At 53.2% G+C, this 24,654-nt stretch overlaps 1 protein-coding gene across 2 annotated transcripts in view; it reads left to right on the top strand.

Annotated features, from left to right (window-relative positions):
* Nucleotides 1-474: 474 nt before the first annotated feature.
* Nucleotides 475-24,654, top strand: part of MLLT6 (MLLT6, PHD finger containing) — a 40,710-nt gene continuing 16,530 nt past the window's right edge. Inside the window, exons 1-8 of one of the 2 annotated variants that reach the window (XM_065039638.1) lie at nt 475-632; nt 3,987-4,066; nt 7,502-7,556; nt 8,376-8,485; nt 8,947-9,050; nt 9,730-9,823; nt 10,857-10,961; nt 18,233-18,334. In XM_065039638.1, the coding sequence (XP_064895710.1) occupies nt 524-632; nt 3,987-4,066; nt 7,502-7,556; nt 8,376-8,485; nt 8,947-9,050; nt 9,730-9,823; nt 10,857-10,961; nt 18,233-18,334 (759 nt within the window). In that variant the 5' untranslated portion in view covers nt 475-523. Of the gene's footprint in view, nt 633-3,986; nt 4,067-7,501; nt 7,557-8,375; nt 8,486-8,946; nt 9,051-9,729; nt 9,824-10,853; nt 10,962-18,232; nt 18,335-24,654 lie in introns of both variants that reach the window. The other variant, XM_065039637.1, reaches the window with a different exon arrangement.

The raw sequence follows: 24,654 nt of genomic DNA, 5'->3' as shown, positions 1-24,654 counted from the left end.
CTCATCGCTCCGGAGCGATCCATGTTGAGTGGCTCGGGCGCTCATCCAGCGCTTTGCACACGCGGGTGCACACTCGGATTCTTGCTCGGTTTTGCTCGGGTGAGGGCGGGGGTGGGGAGAAGGAAAAATAGGAAGAAGAAGACAAATAAAATAAAGCGGCCGGAATTAAAAACAAATGAAAAAAAAGATGAATCTCCCACGCACAGAGGCACGCAGAGAAATGCACCCGACCCAGCCAGCCCGCAATCCCTGAACCTCAAATTTTACAGGCGGCGCAGCCATGATTGTATGGGGAGGGTTAAGGGGGGGGGCACCGCCCCTGTGTGTGTGTCCCCCCGTGTCCCCACCCGAGCACCGCCCGGTTCCGCGCCGCCCTCCCGGGGGGTCGGGCACCCCCGCGCCCCTCGGGGCGGCCGAGTGAAAGGCGGCGGCGAGCGGGGAGGGGGGAGAGGAGGAGGAGGAGGAGGAGGGAGGAGTGTGTGCGTAGAGAGGCGGGGGGGGGGAAGGAAACCCTCATGGAAGTATGAAGGAGATGGTGGGAGGCTGCTGTGTCTGTTCTGATGAGCGGGGCTGGGCGGAGAACCCGCTGGTGTACTGCGACGGGCACGGCTGCAATGTGGCGGTGCACCAAGGTAAGCGACCGGCCCGGCCCCGCCGCCGCCACCGGGGACCCGCCGCCGCTTCCCCCCCGCCGGCCGCCCCGGGGAGGCCAGGGGGGTGCGGGGGAGGCGGCGGGGGGAGCGCGGGGAGGGCTTTGTTTTCTCCCTATTGTTCAAAATAACGGTGTCGCCGCTGGCCTGGCTCGCCGGAGGAGCCCGGGGGGGTGGGGAGCGCGGTGTGGCGGGGGCCACGGGGGGAGAGGAGTTGGCCAGCAGCTGCCACCCGGGGGGGACACGCACCTCCCGGGGGGTGCTCGTTACCGCGGGGTGGGGGGGGGCACCCAGGCCACCCACCCCCGGTGCCACGGGTCGGGATGGGGGGGGCAGCACCGCAGGCGTCCCCGGGGCCCCGGTACCCCGGGCTGGGCCCGCGGCCTCACATGGCCCCGGGTAACCCCCCCCCCGGCCCGGGCTGCCCCCTGCAAGGGCAGGGAGGGAGGGAGGCAGCCGTTCCCCTCCTAGAGATAGGGGCTATTTGCATTTTAAATGACTTGGAGCACGCCCCTAACACACGGCTGGAAAGTTTGTCCTCAGGTCTCCCAACAACAACAACCAAAAAATTAAAGAAAAACCCCAAATTTGCTTTCGTTCAAATGCAGCAGAAAGGCAGGGTGATTATCCCGGTCGGTTTGTTTTGAATCACTCGAAGGTTTCTGGGCTCATCTGGCATGTCTGTTTTTCCATCTATTATTATCCTCTCCATCCACCAGCACATGTTCCCAGCCAATCTCTCTCCCGGTGTCTCGGTTCACGCTCCCGTCTCCGGCTGCGAACGTGTCCCGCGCTGCCCGCCCGGCAGCCGCAGGTCTCTGGGTCTGTAGGTTGGGCTTTGCTTCTGCTTTGCTCACGTTTGGTGTATCCATGCCCACACCTTGGCTAACAAGTCACTTACAGCCAGGTGACTAAAGGGGAATTTGAATGAGGAAGCCAAGCTGGCCGGGGATTTCTCATCATTCGAGGGGATGTTTGGGTGTCTCCTGTCATCGACCAGCCTCTCCGGGGTGGCTCCAAGTGACCCGGCAGCATGGAAGGGTCTCTTTGGACAGACACTCCTGTTTTCATTTAGCTGGTGTAAGCCTTCCATTCTTCCCGTTATTTATCAAATCACATAGATTTTTTCATCGCTGTCTTGTTTTGGAGGGGGCCAAAGGCCATCAGCATCCTCAAGCCCGCTCCGAAGATTAATACAAACACTTGTTTGCTGCCAGGAGTGGTTTCAAACATGGAATGCTTTGATTCTCTTAGGGTGGCTGTTTGTAGGCCCGCACAGGTCCGGGGGCTGGATGTATTTGCTGGGGAGGTGGCACCGAGTGTTGTTTGGTAGAGCTGCATCACGTTGGGAAAATCTCCGAGAGGGCACCGCTGGAGCATTTGGCAACACAACTGTCTATTTAGGTCTTGTAAGAGTCCTTCAGGATATAATAACTCATAAGGAGCGTAGCATTGTGTAGTGGATGTTCTTCAACCATCTCTTTTTAAAGCCTACTCGTAAACCAGGCAGTAGCGCGGTGTTTCGGGAGGCTTTTATTTCTTAAATAGAAACAAACCACTGTAAGGGAGCATCTGGGTCATCTTGTCTCATTCTGTGCAGTGGGTTTGGTATCTCTTATGTACTGCTTGAACATCTGCAAAACCAAAGTTACCTTTTGAAATGATTGTACAGTGAAGTTAAGATTCCTGTAATTTTCTTTAAGCTTATGTTATCGCTACACATTAGGACCAATTCTTACAAATATCAGCACTGTTTCTGCGACCAAAATGCTAACAGAAACATCTGATTGGAAATGAAGGCTCTAATAAGATAGTTAAGAACACAAATTGTATTTTCCACTCTGCCTTACTTATGCTCTGCGTTTTTCCTTGTTTTCTTCCTTGTTTTCTTCCTGGTTGGAGCAGCGGGCGCAGGAGCTCGCGCTGGCTCCAGCTGAGCGCTCGCCTTGGCACGGAGCCCGCGGCTAAAGATGGACCCAAGCCGGCTCCTCCGTCCCGGCTTTCATGTCGTTTCTATTTGCTTATGTGGACGCCTTGGCTCATCTTGCAGTCAGCTCGCTGGCTTTAACTCCACAATTGCGTTCCTTTTCCTGGCCGATGCCAAATAACAGACATTAGTGAGACGGGGAGAACGTCTGGTGGGTGGTGGCTGGTCCGTCCCCCGGGGAACATCCAGCAGGATATTTTCAGATGCTTTGCCCAACCTAGTTTCAAATGTCTCGAGTGACTGGGATTCTATTCCAACCGCCAGTTCGCATTTGAAGGTGGAATAAGGAATATGTAATTTGTTCTTCTCTAGGAGGCTCCTATACCCTTCTCTGAGGTTTGTAGCTTCATTCTTACCTCTATCGTTACCAGCCTCTTGTTTTAAACCCACCTACATGGTGGTTAAAAGCCCTTTCAGGGTCACAAACGCTTCCTTGGGAATCTCAAGAAAGAGCCGCCCGGGTGGTGAGTATGGACACGCTTGTGCTTGCACCGAATGGGGCCGGTCGATGCCCTTCGCGGTCCCCTGGCCACAGTGCTGGAGCCTGGAAGCCACTATAGCTTGTTTAGAGCAGAGGAATAATCGTATCAAAGGGTTTTATACGACGCTATTAGCCGCTTCAACAAACGCTTCCTTGGGGACTCACAAAGCCCAACCTGCGGTGTTTAGAGGGAGAAGGTTGCTGAAGGTGAACAGTTTTCAAGCAACAGTTCCCCACGAGAGGAAAGAGCTGATTGTAAAGAAGTGGAAGCTGCAGGTTGCAGAGGGAGACCCTGGGAGCATCCGCAGCGATGCAGAAAGCAAGAGGGATGCATGATAGAGCTGGATAAAACCAGTAGTTTTATCAGCTTGTCAGCTGGATACTTGTGTTAACATAGAGCCCTGGGAGCAGCCTGAAAATCCCCGGTTCTGCGATCCTGGATGTGAGAAAGGCTGGATGTGGCTGATGGACATCGAAGTTTCACCTGCTGTCTGTCTGAATTCTCACAGATACGATTTCCTTCACGATGCTGAGATTTTAGCTTGGGCCTATTTATGCTTAAGGTGCTTCGTAGCCACCCATTTCATATATAAAGCACTGGTGACACTCGAAGTTAAGGGGTAAGAAATTGCTCCATTGTGTTTGCTAGGCACGGTGTATGAAGTACTCCATTCCCACTTAGGCCAGATTAAGACTGTCTGCTGGATATGGAAACTAGAAGGGGAAATAAAGTGCATTACAGGTGTAGTTTTTGTCTTAGCTACCCATCCGTGACCAATAACAGCTCTGATAAACTTTTATATACACCGGAGAAATTCAACAGCTGATGTAAAGATGGGGAAATGAACTGTCTTTGCTTTTCTTCCAGCTTGCTATGGAATTGTGCAGGTTCCTACCGGGCCCTGGTTCTGTCGGAAATGTGAATCTCAAGAAAGAGCCGCCCGGGTGGTGAGTATGGACACGCTTGTGCTTGCACCGAATGGGGCCGGTCGATGCCCTTCGCGGTCCCCTGGCCACAGTGCTGGAGCCTGGAAGCCACTATAGCTTGTTTAGAGCAGAGGAATAATCGTATCAAAGGGTTTTATACGACGCTATTAGCCGCTTCAACAAAAATGCTGCCAGAGGTGCTTTTAAGCAAGTTAGCAATATCAATTTTTTTGAGTCTGGAGGCATCAATCTTCTAAAAACTAAGGGTGTGGTAAAAGGTGGTTTCCCTGTTGCTTTCTCTATACAAGTCCTAGGGAATTTTTGGAGCGGAGGGATGTTGGCATCACCTGAGATGCTGCTATAATGTCAAAGTTATCATCCGACTGACAGGGGGATTGGCATTCGCATCTCACAGCAACAGCCTCCTGCATGAAGTCTTCTGAGCTTGTAAAACGGCCGAGGAAATGACAGGAAGCTGGATCAGGGCTTTAGTTTCTGCCGAAGTAGCAGCTTAGCAGTGTGGAACACTTTACGAATGTTCTTAATTAATTCTGGCATTTCCCGGTGAGGCAGGAAGGTGGAAACAATCGGGCCAGGGCTGCCCCTTCTCTCCATCTGTGTGGCAAAGGTATTTGCGCAGTGAAATGAGTTGTGGGTTTATAGCCCACCAGCTCCTCTGCAGAGCCGGTATCGGATACGGCTGCACCCACCAGCTGCCGATCTTTACATGTTACTTGTGCCGCGGATGGTGCTTTTGCCATACAGTAAATCCATCATAGCTGCTCCCATTTGCTTCCTTAAAGGTGGATTTAAATGAAGCTTTGGCTTTCCTTGAGTACAAAAGGCCTCGGTCAGCACGAGCAGCATTTATTAGTGCCTGCTCTGCATTCGGGATGGGTGTAGCTGAATGTTTTCAGGAGCACCCAGCCGGGAAGGTGCTGCGGTGAGCTGGGGACCTGCGCAGCGTGTCCCGTCCCATCCCCGCTCACTGCAGGACATGCGTTTAATCTGCTCCGCAGATGGGCGAAGAGCTTGGCCAAGAGTGGGGCTGAGGTATCTGTACCACGCTCTCCCCAGTGCGTTAACTCGTTCCTCCTTGGAAGCCGGCGTGTAAACAAGACCAGACTTCCAGACCTGAGCCTCTTTGCCCATTGTAAGATGCTGCTTTTATGTGCGCTGCAGTAAAGAAGATCAAATGTGGTCTTTGAGCGGTTTTACATCCTGCGGGTAGTTTCATAGCAAAGAAAGGAATTTGGGTTTCATTGGCCTCCTTCCCCCACTCCTCCAGCCGTGCAGGCAGAGGAGCCTCTTCTGCATTAGCTGCAATCAGTGTAAGCTCTAGAAACACACGTCCACCCAAGTCCTTCTCACCTGTGCTCCTTGCAAGGACCGTAACTTTCCGTTTGCACGTTATGTGCTTCAAGCTGCCCCCGAGGTATCAAAAAAACAATGACCTCGCAGGTGGCTCTTTATTGAAGTCGCCCTCAGTGAAATCTGTTAGACAATGCGTGGTGGGCTCAGTCATGCCGCTCAGCCCCGTGCCTTTCAGCCCTGCTCCTAGAATAACTGAACAGCGATAATCTTCCTTCCCAAGCAGAGCTGGGGATGATTTTCTATCTAAATCCCTCACCTTTTCAGTTCAACACCAGCCGTCCGTAGCAACAGACACGCAGATGGGTAAATGCTTACAAAGAATCTCGTTCTTTGATGTAGAGAGCAGCGCAATCAGAGTAAGGGAAATGAGGCAGGTCTGAGGGCATCTGCACTTGGCTCTGCTGCTGAAACTCTTTGAATTGTGCCCCGTGGTCCAGCGAGGCTGGAGGGTCCAACTCCTTCCCTGCATCCTCTCCAGCTGTAAAAGGGGCATTTTCAACCCACAGCCACTGCCTTGAAGATGTTGAGGGAGCAATGCTGCTATTTGAGCGCTAAACACACTGACAGCAGCAGCAGGGCGAGCTGATATTCGTGTTTCTTTCACAATGACTGTGTGGCAAACTCCTTTGAAAAACAAGCATGTTTTTCTTCCCACATCTGCCTTCACAGAAATATCTTAAAGAGGTTTACAGGCTTTGTCCATAACAAACATATTTATTGGCTAAATATTTACACTTTTGCTTTGAGAATGAGATATGGAGGCATGGGGAATATTACACTCCTTAGGGAGTGCTTTAAAACATATGTCTCCTGATTTCTGTGTCTCAGTTCCCACTTCAGCTTTGGAAAGGGCGCAGGAGCCCCAACTTCAGCTGGAGTCACTTGGTGGAAGATCCCAGAGTTAGAAGCCCCAGGGGGTCAGGAGCTCTAACCTTACCCATCGCATCTTTGCTTTAAAGCAACCAAGCTCTATTTCCCAGAGTTGAAATAAAAACCCCGTTGGTCTATGCGGGTTGAATAAAAGGAAGAGGTACCGCTAATCCCTGCTCATAACCCCTCTCAGATGCTCGGGTCCCTCAAGGATGCTGAGGATGCTGCTGTGCTTGCAGTAAGCAACCCAAAGCCCATCCACTTTGTAATCAAATTGTCTGGGAAGCCCGGTGAGCTGCAATGGCCAGAGGGCACTCATGTGAGGGATCATGTGAAGGCTTTAGCTGTCATTTAGAGGCAGGGCTATTAAAAGTCTTGTGTGGGGCCGATGGAGCTGTTAACCCCTCTTGTTACAATCAGAGCTTTGCTAATCGCATGGTGGGAGAGCCGCTTTGATCTGAGGGGTGGAGGGGAGAGCGGAGGGGCCTTTTCAAGTGCAAATTTCTTATTACAGTGTCTCGGTTAACCCAGTTCTTATTCTGTCTTGGCTCTGCCAGGCTTTCCATAGTAATTGTGAGAGCAGCTCTCCAGCCCTCTGGCAGTGAGAAACTCCTGCATCCATCCATCCATCCGTCTGTCTGTCCATCTGTCCGTCCATCCATCCGTATTTCAAACTAAGTCACAGGGAAAGCAAGATGGGCTGCCAACAATGATGGTGCCGCTTTTTGCTGGTGGGACGTGGGGGGCACAGCCCCAATGGCCCCCACGTCCCACCAGCCAAAACATCACAACAGCTTCACCCGCCTCTCATGAGACTGGAAAAAATATCACAAGAGTAAGAGAGAAGGAAGGAAGGAAAGGGGCAAAGATAGATAATGGCTTCACTTTATTTGCCTTCTGCTCTCTGAGTCATGGTTTTCAGTTTTACTCCCCAACCGCAAAGTCTAAAAGCTTATTTTAAAAAGCCCCGTGAAAGTCAGGGTTCACTTGTAGCCCTGTGGCTCTTGGGCTGAGGCTTTAAATACATCCCCGCCAGATATCGAGCTGTGTCAGAGTCTCTTTTTCTACCCAAACCGCTTTCAGCCCTTCTTCCACTTCCTCTCTTTGAAAGCAGCCCCATCTTTCTTAACCATGTTGTAAATGAATCACCTCTTTTGCGGCCCTGCGGGCCTGCGACTGAGCTTCAACTTGTTGTTTCTGTTTAATTTTAAGAGATGCGAACTGTGTCCCCACAAAGATGGAGCCCTGAAACGGACGGACAACGGAGGTGAGTCCCTGTGCGCAGCGCCAAGGGTCGCGGTGGGGATTGGGTTATGATAATAGAGCATCTTCTTCCAAATGTGTTACGTGGTTGGGTCAGGTGTTTGTGCACAGGCACAAGAGGTGCTACCACTGTACAGAATTGTAGAGCTCCAGTGCTTACGGTGCTGTATGATTCTGTAATCCCAGAGTCTGCTTCTGCCTGTTCAGGTGAATCCATCCTAATTCCAGCTAAATCCTTCCAGTGCATTAGTTGTCCCGGTGTGGATCAGCCCCCAAAGGCTCCTGACCTTCAAACTTCCTCAGTTCTGTCCTGACCAGTTGGAATTTCAGCTTACACACCTGATTTGAGAAGTGTCTTGGGAGTTAGATTTTAATCTAACTTGGCTTGCTGAAAAAGAGCCGCCTTCAGGTGTTGAGAACAGGCAATAAAGGGAGCTTTGTTTCCAGTGCCATGGGACTGCCCGTCAGACCCGTCCCCTCGGCATCATTTACAGCTTGGATGCTTTTCCTGGGTTTGGTTAAGTCCTCAACTCTGGGTCGCAAGTCCTGAGATGGTGCTTTTGAGGATGACGAGCGTTGTACATTTCTTTTCCCACAAAAAATCTCCACTTTCTTATTTAATCTGGAGCTGGCACCTGTCTGTCTGTCACCCACAAAGGATTTGTTTGCTAACCGAGTTGCAACAAGCAGGATTTCCAGTCTAACATCTGACCTAAGCTGGGTCGCTCCCTGCACTCCCGTGCTCCCCGCAGCCCTGTCTGGGTTTGAGACTCTTGTGGCTTTCCCCATGTGAATCTCCGCTCTGTCTCGTCCCCTTCCCCAGGCTGGGCACACGTCGTCTGCGCGTTGTACATCCCAGAGGTGCAGTTTGCCAACGTGCTCACCATGGAGCCCATCGTCCTGCAGTACGTACCCCACGACCGCTTCAACAAGGTAAGGCCACCTCTTTCTCCTGCTGCCCAAGTCTGTTTGCGCCGCCTTGACTCATTGGGTCATCTCATCCTCCCACATCCCATTTATTTTAACTTCCAGGCACTCAGATTCCTTTACATATAACTAAGAAAGTAGATACCTATTCTTGCAGACAACTTTTTGGTCCTCCGTTCTCTCTTCCCCAACCCTCTGCAACCTGAGCAAGCTCTGCCTTGGAGCTGCGTGCCGGTGACTCCACATTTTGATCTGACACAGTTGTTATTTTGGGAGAAAAGATGCATGAGTTTTGTGCATGCCACTGAACAATAGCCCAGAGCTCTTGTCACAGGAGGGAGGTGACTGGCCACGGAGTTCCGAGTTCTGGGAGGTTTTGCTTCCTGCTGATCAGTGGGAGTGAAGCAGACGTATTTTCTGCTTATTCGAGTAAGCGCTTTTATTTTTCTCTCTTTTTCTTTTTGCAGACCTGCTACATCTGTGAAGAGCAGGGCCGGGAGAGCAAAGCAGCCTCGGGAGCCTGCATGGCCTGTAACCGGCACGGCTGCCGACAGGCTTTCCACGTCACCTGGTGAGTCCCCCGGCGTCACCCCAGGAATCGCCCCAGATTTCAGTTTTGCTGCTGTGGCTTTGAGGCCGTTGAGCTGGGGGGGTCGGGCTCAGCACCCTGGTTTGGTTTTCTGCAAGGGGTGTCGCATCCTTAGGCAGTTTGGTGAGGGGAACTGTCCCAGGAAGGCTGAGGTTTCACCGGCTGAGAGCAGGGCTGGGGATTTCCCTCGGCTGCTGGAATCCAAGAGGAGACGAGCTGAGTCACAGCCCAGGAATGCTCCTTCTGCAGCAGAGCACATGCAAGAGCAGCATCTAGATGATGTGATTTGAAGGGCCGATATGCTCAGTACCCTCACAGCCTGAAAACAGCGTTGCCTATCAGCAGGACGGGGAGATTCCCAGCTTCACGCTGATTCCTTGCTCGTGATATATCTTTCTCTGCAATGCTTACTGGTTTCCCCTAAGAATGAACAAAAATTGCAAGACAATCTGGTAGAAAAGTAATGACCATTTTGAAGACCTTAATGTGGGTTTAGAAGAGTCTGAGCTTTCTCCCCCGCCCTTTGCAAACCGTTTGCCAAGCAGAACAGGAAACTTCAAGACCCTGCCTGGGTATCCTAAGCTGTTCTTTGCCCTTGGATGGGAAATGTGGTCTGGCTGTATGATTTGCTTTATCCTCCTCCTAATTGCCTGTGTTTCAGTGCCCAGATGGCCGGTCTCTTGTGTGAAGAGGAAGTCCTAGAAGTCGACAATGTCAAATATTGTGGCTACTGCAAGTACCACTTCAATAAAATGGTGAGTGTCTTCATCCCTGCAATGGAAAGGCATCGTCTTCATCCCAGATTGCATCTGTGCTCAGAGCAGTAAGAATCGCCACGAACATGGTTTGCAACCTGCTTCCCTATCCAGCCATTCAGAGTCACTTCAGAATAAAGATGAATTTTCATTCCGCATTTCTCCAGCATCTTTAAACCTATTGTCGGAACTGGAGGTTGAGTTCTTCCATCTGTTTTGGCTCTGGGTGGCTGGACGATTCAGCCCCAGGAAAGCAGAGCAGCCATGATATTGGATGCTCCAGGGGCTCAGGAGGAGCTTGGGGGGGTGACCCAGAACTGCCAGAGCTCCTGCCAGGGGACACAGGAGACATGAGTCAACTTGAGGGACATTTGAGGCAAAGGACTTTCCCCTATTAATTACGGTACCGAGAGGAAAGAGAAGAACATTTTCCCTGTTCTGCATAATTAGTAGACACCTGCTCTCCCCCTCCAGCGAAAAGGAAACTGGATCCTCTTGCTGTACTTTCTGTCTCAGTGGCCCCTTTGTTGCTGGCGTTTCCCACTTTCCTTCCTGCTTATCAGTGCTGTCACATCCAGTGACTGATGCATCGAGCGTCCCCTCAAAGTCACACTGGGGACACCTCCGGTGGCCTTGGGACCAAACCCAGGTGGAGCTCTGTGTTGAGTTTACCGGTTTGTGGAAGCGATGTTGCTGCTCTGTTTTAGCCTGTTCTTCAGAGAACGGTCTCCCAGCAGCTGTGCTTCTCTTCTGACAAGTGTCAGCGTGCATAGGCCACCAGGAACAGTGTGGGGAGTTAGACCCACGTGTTTGTAAGCCCGCTGGCACTTATCCACTGTGCCCACCGCGTTAGGAACCAGACTGGGCATCTGGTACAAAAAGAGTTTGGTGCTGCGTGTGGTAGACAAGCCATCTCCTATAGCTTTGCTCACTGGAGCAGTGAGAGCTGGGCTCTCTAACGCTGTTTCCTCTCTCTTTTTCTTTCTTTCTCCTGTTCTGCACATCCTCTCCCCGTCCCCGCTTACCTCAGAAGACCTCGCGTCACTCTGGAGGTGGCTCCTTCATCGCTGGAAGGAGGAGTCGATCCACGTCCCCTGCTCAGGAGAAGCATGTGTCCCACCACGAGAGGCCAAAGAAGGTAAGACCTGCAGTTTGTCGGTCCGGAGAGTCGTGTGGGACGGAGGCAAGAAGGGGAAGGGTGTGCAGAGCATCCATGGCTCCTTGGTTGAGCCCTGATGCTGTTGAGTTACACAGAGAGCTGCGTTTTTAAACAGCCCTCTAGAAACCTGTGTGCAAATAGAGCTACCGAGCTGATCTGTGTGGAGATAGTCAGGGCTGTGGATTTAAATGCAGCAGCTCAAGAACATAAACTGGAGGTCGTTGTCCTCAGATCCCAGAGTCCAAGTTTTGAAGGACAAAAAGACGCTGATTAAGCAATCTGCGTTGTGTCAAGAATTAACTGCAGGCAAGAATGCAAATTCATATAAACTAGGTAGTACTTTATTAGATTAACCAACCATGGTGATTCCACCTGCTTCAAGTCTACCTGGGAAAACAGTTTATCTCCATTAAACAATTATTTAGAAGAATGCTGCGTGTCTGACTGGTGTGATAGTTACTTATCTAACTCTGCTGGTTAAGATGTACTGAACAAAACTGCTGCAGTGGTACAGGGCATGTTAACAGCACACCAAGGTTCATAATTAACCAGCTGACTCACGTGACGAATGCTCATATTTCAAGGAAAAGCAGCAGTGAGTGTGTAAGGCAGAATCCAGTGGCTGTACCAAAAGAAATGAGATGGCCAGAGGCTTGGGAGCTGTTTGTGATTTATCACAATAAATAGCCCTAAAAGGCAGGACATGCGTTTTTTGATGATTCGGGTTCTAAGGCAAGTGACGGCAGCAGCAGCAATCTTCCTTACCACTGATGGATAGAGCTTTTGCAGTATCAGGGATCCAGAACACAGTTCTATCCAAAGCAGGGGGTAGAATCCGAAGCAGAAATAATTTATACAGGGATACTTTCAATGTGGTGAGAGAATTTGTAATACTTTATGGGCCATATCCTGGTTTTTCTTAGCAGAAATCCAGAATTACTCTACGAAGCAATCTCTGGATATATTGCACTATGGTCAAAAGCCAAATTTACCTTGTGGTGCAAACACAATTGGGGATACCCCTGCACATTGCAGCACCCGTCTTGTAAGTCCTGCCGCGGGCGCCTGGCTGTTTACCCCTTTTTCGTGTTGCAATAGGCACCTTCGCAATGCCTAAACGATTTTGAGTGGCAATGATAGTGACCCACATCCAGAAACAGCCCGACGATGCTGCAGTGGCCCAAGTCTGCTGGATCTTAGCCCAGTCCCAGGGGACAAGGGCATCCAGGCTCTCCAGAGCAGGACAGCCACCGGTTAATTCTGCCTGCCGCCCTCCTGGCGTGCCCAGCCGCAGATGCTGTGGGCAGGAAAGCCATCTCCTTCTTTATTTACAGAGGTTATCCCGCAATATCCAGCTTGAAATGCTGCCCACCGCATCCCTTACGTGTTTGGGGAGCTTGTCCAAACCATACCCGGTATGTGGGCAAACAAGGCAAACCTTGCTTACAAAGCGGTGCCGGCTCTGCCGCCAGCACCGAGGCTGTAAATTCGCTGCTGCCGACAAGGCTAAAGCGTCCGGGGAGTATTTACTCCTCTTGTGTGTTCAGCTGCTGCGAGGAGAGGAGGAGGAGGAGGAGGGAGAAGGAGCATCTGTGCGCGGCCGGGGAGCGGGCGCTTGGCACAAGGTGAAGGGCTGTGCTGGAACGTGCTATTTTTAGGCGAGGGAGAGGGCAGGATCGGGGTGATTGATGGCAGCTTTGGAGAGCTCGGCTGTAATTATCGCTGACAGGCGTGGGGGGACCGGCTGAGGGTTTTTCTCTGTTTGCACAGCTTTTTGGTGGCAGGGCTGGGAGCGCTGTCACGTGCAGGCAGGTAGGAGCAGGGGAGGTTTGGCTTCCCGGCTTTGCTTGGAAAGCAGGTCAGCGCCAGGGGAAAGCAAAACCAGGAGGAATATGGATTTATTTATAGGCTTCTCAGCGGCACTTGCTGCTATTGTTAGCCCCCGGGTTCCTCGCGGACGTGCAGACTCCGTCTCGCTGCTGCCTCGCGGCTCTTCCCCTCCCGATGGCTCCTGGGGTTTGTGAGCAGAGATCCCATGGAGGCCCCATCCAGGGCTGGAATCGCTCGGTGCAAGTGCAAAATCACCTCTTGCCACTTAGAGAGGGCGCAAAAAGGTGCGGGGACAGGGGGGTGCAAAGCGGCTGGGACAGCGGGGTAGACGGCGCTCCCCGCTCCCAGGGGCGTTGAGTGGTTTAGGGGTCTGGGGAAGGGGGTGAGAAGGGCAGGGAGGAACGAGGGGGTGTGGGAACATGGACCTCTGGAAGGGGGAACACCCCGAGAGGGGGTTGAACCATTCATTCCCACATGGTTTTGGAGTACGTGACCGGCAGCGCATGATCTAATCGCACGTGTTTCGGGGGAACGGGGCGTGCGGCTGCGCTGACCTGCAGCAGAACAGCTTTTCCCCAGCCCGGCCAGCTGTGCAGCGCCTGGTCCTGCCTCCCCGGAGCCGGGGGCGATGCGATGGAGCAAAGCGTGTCCGTGAGTCCCCGGATGCAGGTGCTCTCTGCTCCAGAAGCAGCTCCCAGTGCAGGCCTGGGGCTGTTTGCTTAGGATTTATGGAGGAAAACTCCGAGTTAATGACCGATTGGCACAGGCAAGACAGCAAAAACTTGAGATTTGGACTCCGAAGCCCTGCTGTAAAATGGTTCAGCATTTGTGAAGAGGCCTGTTCTCTGCGGAACAAGGGACAATTGTGATGTGGACAGTGTCAGCAGCCCCCGCCTCCCCCAGGCACAAGTGATACCAGCCCAAGAATTCCCTTCTGTGCTGTCCCGAAAATGGGAAAGCTCCAGGCTTTGGGTTTTCCTCGGAACACAGAGGACATAGCAAAACCAGCCCTATTTATTTCTTTGGGGTTGGTGTTGCAGTGTGTGTGCTCTACCCCGTGGGTTGCTTTGTTTTCAAGAAAGCAAGAAGAAAGCGAGAAAGAAAACAATAGCTAAATACCAAGAAAATGCTGGATGACGCACAGGGGTTGAATGAAGTGCAGATGTTCTGTCACCTATATTGTCTGCTTGAAACACGCAGAAAATAAAATGACCATGCTCCATGGAATGAAATTTGTCACACCGGGAGCACACGCGCTACTACATTTTTAGCCATATACCCCGTGGAGGGAGACGCTCGTCCAGTGTTATTCTTAGCGAACACCTGGAACCCATAAGCGAAATCTGGGGACTTTTAATTTGGATATGGGATGTTGTTATGAGAGGAACGGTCCCTGCCCAGCGACACAGGAAAAGAGGCACTTGGAGCAAATAAGCCTGACTGGAGTTATTCCTAAGGTTTGGGGAGTTGTGCTGGGCTCAAATCTAAACCCGACAGCCCTGCAAGGGGGTTTGTGTTTGCAGTTGAGGTGGTGAGGGCTCTGGCTCTTGGATTTTTGTGTCCGCGCAGGCACCAAAGGGCACAGTGGAATGTGTTTTGTCAAGCGGGATGCAGGTGGCTGGTGTAAGACCAGCACAGGTCTTTTTTGGCAGAAGTATTGAATCTAAATCTCTGATGTAGCTGTAGAAAACCTTGTTTTATAGCATCCTTGACCGGCTTTCAGTGACCTCTCGTTATCTGGGTGTTTAACCGCCCCCAGCGAATCCCTCCATTAGCAGGGGGTGCAGCGATAATTCGAGAGCACGCAAAGCCCCGCGAGGGCTGGATGCGGCTCCTGGTGTAAAAACGCTTACGCGCTCAGACTGTGTCTCAAGGCAAACCCACAAAACCGCCAGGATGGCCGTGGTACGAGGCGCTGAGCGCCCCTTTGCCTTCCTCCTGGCTGCGGCTGCCATGGCTGCAGCCGGAGCCGCTTCTCCTCCTCCTCCGAGTTCAGAGAGCCTGGGAAAGAGGGAGGGAGCAGCAGAGCCCACTTGGCTCTCCCAGCCTTCCCCTCCCTCCTTCCCAAGCTACTTTTAATGGCCCAATTGCCGGTGTCCAGCAGATGAGGAGAAGGGGGCTCGGGGAAGGGGAGATGGCGGCGGGGGGAGCGAGGGGAGCCGCGGAACAACCCTTTTTGGCAGCGAGAAGGCCCCGTTGCGTCGCTCTGGCGCTGGGGAGCTGGAAGGGAGATGGTGTCTCCGGCACGCCCCCCCATGCGGCCGCGCTCCCCCCGCCACGGCCAGGCCTGCTCCGTGCCCACATGCCAAGGCCCGGCCGCTCGCTCCGCCATGGCGAGGGTTGGTTTCCCGTGAAGGTGGTGGCGGGGGGCAGGTTCCTGGGCCCTGCTGGCCCAGCCCGCCGCAGGGAGCACCGGCTGCAAGGTACGGCTCGTGGGACGGGGGTGTTGGATGGGTTCCCGCTCTCCCAGCGCATCCCTCCTCCTCCTCCTCCGACTCCTCCATGGCACCGCCAGCCAGCTCTGGGTTGTTGGCTGCGAAGTTTTCTGGGAGGAGGGTTTGCAGAGGAGGGAACAAAGCACTGGGCACAGAAAAGCCAGGTGGGGACAGTGGGGACAGTGCTACCTCCCCTCCCTTTGCGCCCCGCGGCTCATGGAAGAAGCATTTGGAGCTTTCTGGTTCCTGGAGGGAACCCACATGTCTCAAAGGTTCTACTGCAAGCCGGGGAACACCCCGGGTTGTCAGGGCGAGAGAGCCGGGAGTGAGCGAGCACCGCGACCGTGCCGGTGCCGGCGGAGCCTTCGCACCGGTGCCTTGGTTGGGGACAACCCGGCCTGTCTGCAAAGCGTCTGTGGGGTGACGGAGTTAATTGTTTGACACAGGGCGCTGCATTCCTGCAGTGACACTGAAGAAGGTGTCAGATGCTGTTGCCTTTCTGAGTACCCTAAAGTATAACTGGAGGGTGGGAGCCAGGTGTGCAAAGGCAGCAAACGCCCAACTGTGCAAACCCAAGGGCTGCAGCCCAAAGAGGTCATGGGGGTTTCTGCTCAACCCAGGCAGGAGTGACCCAGAGGAGGTTGGGGGGACAAGGACAAGTGCTTGGTGAGCAGGAGCAAGGGACAGGCTGCGGTGGTTCTGGTTTGAGTGCGAGTCCTTTGAGCAGAGCACGAAAACTCTGCGGGGCAGATTTTCTCCATAGTTTGGGCGCAGTTGCTCAGCACATGTAGTCAGGGCCAGATCTTCAAAAGAGCTCGATACCCAGGGTTTAGTGTTTGGGAAAACCTGACCATTTATTCAAGTGTCTAAATGGGAGCCGAGGCATTCCAACAATCTGGTCCCTATTGTGCAGGCTGGGTTCTTGCTGAATATCTACATATGTCCATACTCCTACATAGACCCAGAGCACCGCTCAGCTCGCTGCTGTACAGTCGGTGCTGCTGTACAGTCGGTGCTGCTGTACAGTCGGTGCTGCTGACAGCGAGGGGAGGATTTCAGACCGGAGACAGCCAGGATTTTGAAGCTGGAGGATGCGAGTTTGGTGGCTGCCATCATAATGAAACTATGGGAGGTTTTCATGGTTCCAAGCAGTGACAGTCAGGATGTTTCTGCTTTTCCCCACGCGTGTGCACGTTTGTGTGTATGTAGGTGTGTAGGTTCATTGTCATTAGCCAGAACGGCTTGGCTCTGCCACGTCTCCACCACGAGCTATAAAATTAAATCATTACAGCGCTGTCTCGCTGGCATTCACAGCTTTGTACCTTATTCCCTCCTGTTGCAGCTTCGTGATCGAAATACATTTGGAATCTGGGTCTGAAAATGACAGAGTAAGCCTTGAGCTATTCCCAAAGTTTAAGGACCAGGGTTTCTGCAGTTCTTTGGCAAAATGGATTGTGATGAGGTGTCTGGCTCCTGTTTCCCATTTCTGGCTTCCGTGATGGCACCGGCAGCATCTGCACGTGGGGCGGGAGCCCTGACTTTCCTTCCTGAATCTTTGGATGACTCGCTATGAAATCGTAGCCAGTTCTCCCATCCCTTGTGCCCTGGTTTCCCCATTTGCAAAATGAGATGTAGATATTAAAAACTTCTCTTCGGCTTGTTGAAACCCTCTGCTGTGTGCTATTAAGTGGGTGCAAATTGTTACTACTACTGCAATGATGAACACGGGTGTGCACGTGGTGTGTGACGAGCTGCTTAACTAACTGGGCCATGGTTTCCTCATCTTCCCATCCTAGAAGGCCCTTGAGACTTAGGCAGAGTTTATAGCACGAGAAGCCCTGAAGTATTTAAAACATTATGAGGTTTACTAAAGATGTAATTTTAATTTGTCTTTCGGCACTTGGTAGAAATCACATTCTCAAGCTTCGCTGCCAAAGCTGGAAATGTGTATTAAATAGGGAAAAAAAAGAAAACAGACATTCTTGTAAACTACTGTAGCTGTAGGGACGGTGGCTTTAGCAGATCTGCCAAACGCCAGGAGTGTGGTGCTAAAGCGCTGGATGTTGGCAGTGCCGGCCGGGTGCTCAGCGAGCGCGGTGAAGCTCTCGGCTGGATTCGCCTCCTGTTTTCACCATCCCAGCCAAAGCTGCCGTGCTGTCTTGGCAGGTTGGCGCTGGCTCCTGCGGCACGGGCCTCCTTTCCAAGCGCCGTGAAAACCCAGCCAAACCCACGCCGGAAGGTGCCGATTTCTGCAGCGCTTTTGCTTCGCTTCACGCTTCTCTTCTCCAGCCGTTTCCTCCTGCCCTCTCCCTCCTCTTTTTTTCCCATTTAGCGTATTGTTTCCTAAGCTAATTGTTCCACTCTCTCCTCCCCAAAAACACAGTAGAGCTCATGTATTTGCTGCGGTTGCATCTTCCCCTGACAGCATCCCAACTTGGGCAGCTGGAGCCTCAGGGCTTTGCCTGCGTGAGGAAACAATCAGCATCTTTCGGGGGAATCAAATGAATTTCAATGTGACTCTTCAGTTCGGTCCAGACCGAGGGCTCCAGCTCCCAGAATAAAACCCCAGCGCAAGGGGTTTGTACCACCGCACAGGGTGGCTCTGAGAAACCCTCCAAGAAGGTAGAGAGCACAGAGTCCCTCTGGGGAAACAGCAAGAGGAAAGGTCAGGTTTCTCGAAATCAGCCAGAGCTTGTTAAGTCCTTCCCTATCGTCTTACCGTCGACTGATTTGGGGGCTTCTGTTGACGTGATGCGCTCCAGATGTTGGCTGCAGCTGGGGCAGAGATAGTGGGACGCTCCCAGCCAGAAGCTGGGATGTGGGGGAAGGATACTGGGCTCGTGTGGCTGGGTGGAGAAGGAAAGAGGAATATGAAATGTATGGTTGTAAATCCAGCCCTACACACCCTCCTTTCTTTTCCCTTACAACCGCTTTTCTCAGCAGAGAAAAAGTTTGCCTTCCAGTGCTCTCTGATTTCTTTTGCAGAGTCGGAAGGACAAGGAAAGACCTAAACAGAAGCACAAAAAGCGGCCGGAGTCTCCCACCAGCCTTACCCCATCCTCAGTGCCCGTCGCTGCTGCAGAGAAGGTACCGAACCCCCAGGAATTTGGGGGACACGGGCGGGGAGGGAGGGAAGAGGCGAAGCATCCGCTTGGGCTCTGCTGGGAGGTGGGGAGGAGGGTGCGGAAGAGCAGAGAAAGGGCTTTTATCCATTGATTTTGCTTCCCGATCCGTCACATTCTCACTGTCTCTGCCCCACCTCAATGCCCACCTTGGGAATTGAGCCCGGCAGCTGCCTTGATTTCTGTCACTGATGACACGATGGTGGAGCTCAGCTCCCAAGCGGTTGAGCTGTAAGTGCCAGGCTGTGCCGCAGCAGATGTTCGGATCCGGAGCTCCCACGGAACAGATAAATATCCGCGCTTTGGCCTGTTCTGCTGCCACATCGCAAACAGCTCGGGCAGGTGGATGAGCAAGGCAAGGCTGTGGAAGGAGGTGTTGTCCTTTATTAGACAAACTGATATAGCTGAGGGGAAAAAAATAACCAAACCAGACAACGTTCGAAGCACAGATGATCTTCCAAGTGCGTAATAGAGGTAGCTTTTTTGTGTGAGATAATAGGAGGTCGATTTCTATTTAATTCCTCCGTTTCAGGGAAATTCAGGCAGAGGGCACAGTGTGGTTTTGCTTCTGTTTTGCTTCTGAGGTGCAGAGAAAGTCCAGTTCCCTGCTGGGAAAATGTCATAGGATGTCCTGCATGTCCCTCGTGTGAGCTTGTCATCTCAGTGCCCAAGGCTGGTGGGGCACGATCAGGGTATCGGGGTATTTCTGCTGCTGCAATGGTGCTGCTGACATTGATTCTTGCACCTGGCTGTAAATCGGGACAGCCCTGAGCTTCCTGTAGCCGGCGCCACCTCCCAGCTCCAGCAATGCGGGATGGACACGGTGGAACTTGCCTGGAGCTGGTGTGCAACAAGGTGAAGCCAAGTTCACCGTTCTCCAGGGTCAGGAACAGAGAGAGCAGGACCAGGGCCAAGCTCCTGCTAGAGCAAACAAACCAGCTTGTCCCAGGAATGTCCTTTTGTGCGCAGAAACGCCACTTGGAAAAGCTCGGGTGGCCTTTCCGCGGCACCACCGCCTTGGGAAGGTGGCAATTCCCGGGCTGGCGCTGTCTGTGTGCGAGAAGCGCTGCAAGGGCAGCGAAAGCTCGTGCCAGCCAGCGCGGGGTCACTTCGGGTTAGGACCGAAGAGGATTTTCTGCGTCGTGCGTGGGGCCGGGGCTGGAAGCAGGAGATGTAGGTCAGAGCTGCAGCGGCAAAGCCGCTCTCGTGGTTCCGAGGCCGGGACCACAGCAAGTGACATCGGGACAGGGCAGAGGAGCAGCCCCCGAGCTGCCATCGCTCCCCATTCACCTGTGTGTGTGTTGGGGCGGCTCCGCTCCGCCTTTGGGGAGCAGCAGGTTTGCCCAGTTAACAGAGCTGTCAGGAACCGATGGCCTAAGGAGATTATTTTCAAGCCGAACTGAAATCCAAGCCGTGAGGCTGGGCCAGGCAGCGCGGCTGTCAGACAATTACCCACTGTCTCCTCCGGAGCCCTGCCAGACCTTTAGAAATAACGGAGGGAAGGGTGCAATTCAGTTTTACAGGCAGCTTTCAACTCTTTGTAAGCCGAAATTCAGGAGATCCTAATTACTGTAGCTGTACTTGAGTGACGGGGTTTTAGTGTTTCCCTAGGGAGTTATTATTAATCCTCATAACAGAGAGTGTATTTCCCTTGCTTTTTTTTTGTGCATAGATCCCAAAGTATTGTTCAAACTCCATTACCAAAGGTATTAACCCCAGATCCAAACCCCTCGGGGTGGTTGGACGAGGCTTTCTAGATAGTTGCACCAGCGTAACATTGCATGTGTTAGAATAATGAAGAACCTTGAGGCTCGTTAATGTAGCACATCCAAACAGGTTTCCCTTGGACATCAAAATCCTCTTTGGCCTTTCTGGTCTTCGATTAGGACAGTTCCCAGCAGTGGAACCGTGTTCCATTGCTTTGGAAGAGCAGTGCTACATCCCCCTTTCTTGTTCCCTCTGGGTTCGCGTTTTTCTTTCATTTTGCCATCCAGATTTACTTTCCAGTTCCAATTTTCACCTAATCTGTCGTCCACCCGCTGCTCCCCTCTTGAAGCGCTTAGTTCTGAAGAAGATCCTTTGATGTGGTTTCAGTCTTCCTCTTGAAATCGATTGCGCTAGACCTCTGACTTCTGCCACATTTTAGAAGACGTCTCGGTGAGCGCTTCCCTGCCTCTTCTAGGAATCTAAACGCCATCAATATGTGACACTTGGGCTCCAGCAGGTCCCCGTGTCCCATCTGCAGTGACGAGCTCTCGGTGCATCACCCTGCTTTGGGGGATAAATACACCAAAACCAGAGCAGTGTGGCCTCAGCTCTGTCTACACCGGAAAGTGAAACTAGGGTGTGAATTCACAGCATGCAAACAACTCTTCATAACACCTTCTGAGCTCTGAAAAGCCTTTAGGCGATGGATTTTCACGGCTCACGGAGAGGGGCAGGAGACCTTGCCCATGGGGGACAGGAATGTCCCTTCCCAAGGGCACACGGAGCAGCTGAGCTGCTGGAAATACCCCCGTGGTGCTCGGGGGCTGGGATTTTGGGATGGATTTGGTGGCAGAGGGGTTGTAGAGAGTGGATTTATGCTGGACGCAAGCTCCCATTCATCATGCTGGCTCCTTGTGGCTCCTACAGCCTTTCTGGGGAGTGGGAAAGAGGCAGCAAACATCCCCTCTGGGTGATAGTTTCTGGCTGTAGTACTTTCTGGCTATTTCATGTGATAGTTTCTGGCTGTAGTACTTTCTGGCTATTTCATGTGGTTTATCCAAAAATGCTGCCGACTGGTAATGCTTCTGAACAGCCTGTTGGAAACATGGTGTCTGTGGAGCAGCCTGGGGGGGAGCATTGGGTCAGTTTTGTGAGCCGGGGCTGCGCTCGCACCCTCCAGACAAATTCGGGAGGCAGCTCCTGTGCTCAGGACATCCCTGTGCAGCCGGCGCCTGGTTCTGGCGATGCTCAGTGATCAGCCCAGCGGCGATGCTGCTTCCCTTGCCCTGCGGATGCCCCGGGGAGCCGTCCTGCTGCTCTCCGCTGCACTTGCAGCGAATCCGCGGGCTCGCGAGCCGCCCCAGCTGCCTCCTCCTGCCAGCTGCAGACACCGCCAGCACTTGTTGACGCGCACTCACACATGCTGCATGTTTCGGGCTGCAACATCTGGCTCGCTCTGGGGTTTGTGATGGATGCCAAGGGCTCCCCGCACCCCCCTGTCCCAGTCAGGTGCTGGAGAGGGCGCACAGCAGGGCGAAGAACACACAATTGCAGGCTTCCTGCTGTTATTTGAGCTCTCGGCGTCGACCCAGGAGCGGCCGGGAGCTGACAGATCCTGGGAACCTCTGCGCTGCGCCTGGCTCGGGCACATTCAAAACGGGGTAGGAGCTTGAGGGGGGAAGGATGGTGATTACCACTGCAAATCAAAGCATGTCTCAGCATGGATATTCGCTGTCAGAATCCCTGAACCTTTTAGCATCACTTGTCCTGACGTGAGGGGGAATTTGCCAGTGACACCAGGGACTTGAAATAGTGTTCAGCCCATCTGTGTCTGCTGCCCCCCCTGCCCAGGACGGCGGCGCGGTGCTGCCGATCTGCGGTAAAGGCTGCGGTGGCTCAGACACAGATGCTGCAGCTTGTCCAAGCGCTTGGGCCCTGATGGAGACTGGGGTGAGCGGGCGATCCAGCCTGGAGAGGCAGCAGATACCTCCACCCTGCCCGGGCGGCTGCTCCAGCATCTCGCCCTGTGCTGGAGCGGCTCCGGCTCTCGGCGCATTGTCCTCCGTGTCCTCCCTGCGTCCCCTCGCCAGTAGTTTAATCCAGGGCACAGCGGCTGTGCGATTCCGCCGCGGCGCCCGCCTCCCCCACCCCTTCTGCATTTCATCAGTGGTTCCCTCTAGGAGCTCGTCTCGCCAATCAGCGGGCTGAGACACGCTCTTCTGATTTCCCATCAATAAATTAATGAGTGAGGAGCTCGGGCGCTGCTCAGTGTCACAGAGAGGCCGGGACGCAGGTACAGCCCCGGGGGACAGCGAGCGCCGTGGGGACGAGGTGCGTGCATGCCTGTGCTTGGGTGTCCCTGCCGCTTCATCTCGCTCCTCCGGGCTCCTGGTTTGGAGCAGGAGTTTCCCCATCACTCTGTCACCTCCAGCTGGGCCAGCGGCTTTCTTCTGGTGACATATTATTTTTCACTTGCTTGCTTTAAATAGACCTTCGACACGAAGCTGCCGCCTCATTTCGAAAGCGAGCTCTCACTTCCTCAGCGCTTCCCTGTTATTTTTCTATCCCCTCTGCAGCATGGCCTCCCCCACACACCTGTTTGCAAAACACAAACCATGGGTATTTCTGCACACAGATTTCCAGCCGCCGAGCCAGAGATCGAGACCTCTGGCCCCGCACAGTGATGGGCACGCAAGCTTCTGCAGCCCAGGTTGGAGAATCCCCTTCGTTAGGGACACCGCAGCCCTCGTTAGCGTTATTAATGTTGGCATGATGGTAGCAGAGCCCTCCCCTTCAGATCAAGGCCGTGTTGTGCTTGGCAGCCCCCGGGTCTCTCCTGGAAGGCTCTGCAGAGCTTGCAGGCTCCACAGAGCAAAGTGGGGAAGAAACGGAGGCACAGAGAGGGGAAGGGATTTATCTGGGTTTCGGTTTCCCTCACTTTGCTCCTCAGCTGCAAAACTTGGGCTCTTGCCCCAAATTCCGGCTCTCCGGAGCGGCTGCTCGAGAAGGGCCCTTTGTGGTGAGGAGGGGTTGTGGTTGTACTGTACAGATCTGTCTGGCAAACAATATCTAGGATAGTGTTTAGCAAGGAAAATCCCACCCCAAAATCTCTCGGGGAGGTCAGGTCGACCCTACAGGTGAGCGCCCATGCACTGCCTTCAGCTCAGCCTCTCTTCCCCGCTCCCCTTTGCTTTCCCCCTCCTTTAATTTCGCAATTAAGATTTATTTCGCAGCTCAGGTTTCCCCCTTCCACCCTGCACTAATTCAAGCCTCGCCCTGCGCTCCCTTCCTGACACTCTGCATTTAGAACGTGTCTTCTCATGTGGTTTCCCCCCTGCCCTTCTGCGGCCTCGTGCACCTTGTGCGGAGCTCCAAAGAGGTGAATTTATGGGGGGCGGAATTTGGGGAGGGGTTGTGTTTCTGAGCCACCTCGTTCCTGCGACTCCGTGCGCGGTCTCGGGACGTCCCGCAGCCCCCAGACGCCGCTCTCCTTTCCCTCCCCAGGCAGATGTGGAAAGTCGGAAAGATTTTCATGCTCCCTCTGAGCTCATAAATCAAGAAAGCTTAATCTCCTACATCCAGGAGTCTGTGATGAGAAAATACAGATTCCCCCTCCTCTCCCCCCTAATTTCCACCACTCCCTTCCTCCTGTCTTTCATATTCCCGGCACATCTGGTGTGCGTTAGGCTGCCAGCTGTTGCATTGTGCAGAGTGATTAAACCATGTGGGAGGAATGGGGAGAGATTTTTATCTGGGCATTCATGAGTCTGCATTACAAGCGCTTTTTTCTTTAGCTCTGCCCCAGAAGAGGTCATCTGGAGTCAGGGATAGTGGAATGGGAGAAAGGTATCGTGCTTCTCTGTGTCCTCCTTCTATCTGCTCAGTAAGAAATAAAAGGTGTCTGCGCTAACGCACAGGTGTTCTGGTTTGGGCTGTAGCCATCCCATTGGAACTGTATCTATAATATTGATTGGTTGTGGTAATATCTCGCAAGAAGGGATCTTTGAACGGTTTGGCTTTGAAGTGACTTGAAGGTGAAGGTTTCACATCCGAGCGTGGGGATCTGGTTTTCGGTTCATTCCGCTCTCCCCCTGCTGAACTCCCACACTTCTCCCTCTCGCCCCCAACTCCTGGATTTCCCAGCATCTGGCCAACCTCTTCATCCTCCTTCCTTCCCTGTCTCCTCCAGGCTTATGTGGGGTTTGGATCGCATCTGTTCCCGCCTGCTCAGATGCTGCTCTGGCCGTGTCACTGTGAAATATTGGCTGCGGAGGGTTCGCACAGCCCTGGGCTGGCAGGGGGGACCCAGGGAAACTGCCACCCCAGCACAGGGACCAGCGAGCTCCCCCCAGGTGGAACGACCTTGCTGAGAACAGCACACCTGAGAGATGCAGCTGAAATACACGTTTGAATCGCAGCCAAATTCTGATTTGGTTTGGGCTGAATAACCCTCTGCTGACGGTGCGGTGAACCTTTGATGTCCGTGCCCTGATTGTTAGCGCCCCGTTTAATTTCCTGCACTTAGATGGGATGAGTAGGAGTGTAAAGCCTGTTGCTACCGAGCAGCAATAGAGGGAA

Source organism: Columba livia, chromosome 23 (assembly GCF_036013475.1).
Source record: "Columba livia isolate bColLiv1 breed racing homer chromosome 23, bColLiv1.pat.W.v2, whole genome shotgun sequence".
NCBI classification, from domain to species: domain Eukaryota; kingdom Metazoa; phylum Chordata; class Aves; order Columbiformes; family Columbidae; genus Columba; species Columba livia.
The sequence above is the reverse complement of the archived record's forward strand: the minus strand, read 5'-3'. Positions and strand labels throughout refer to the sequence as shown.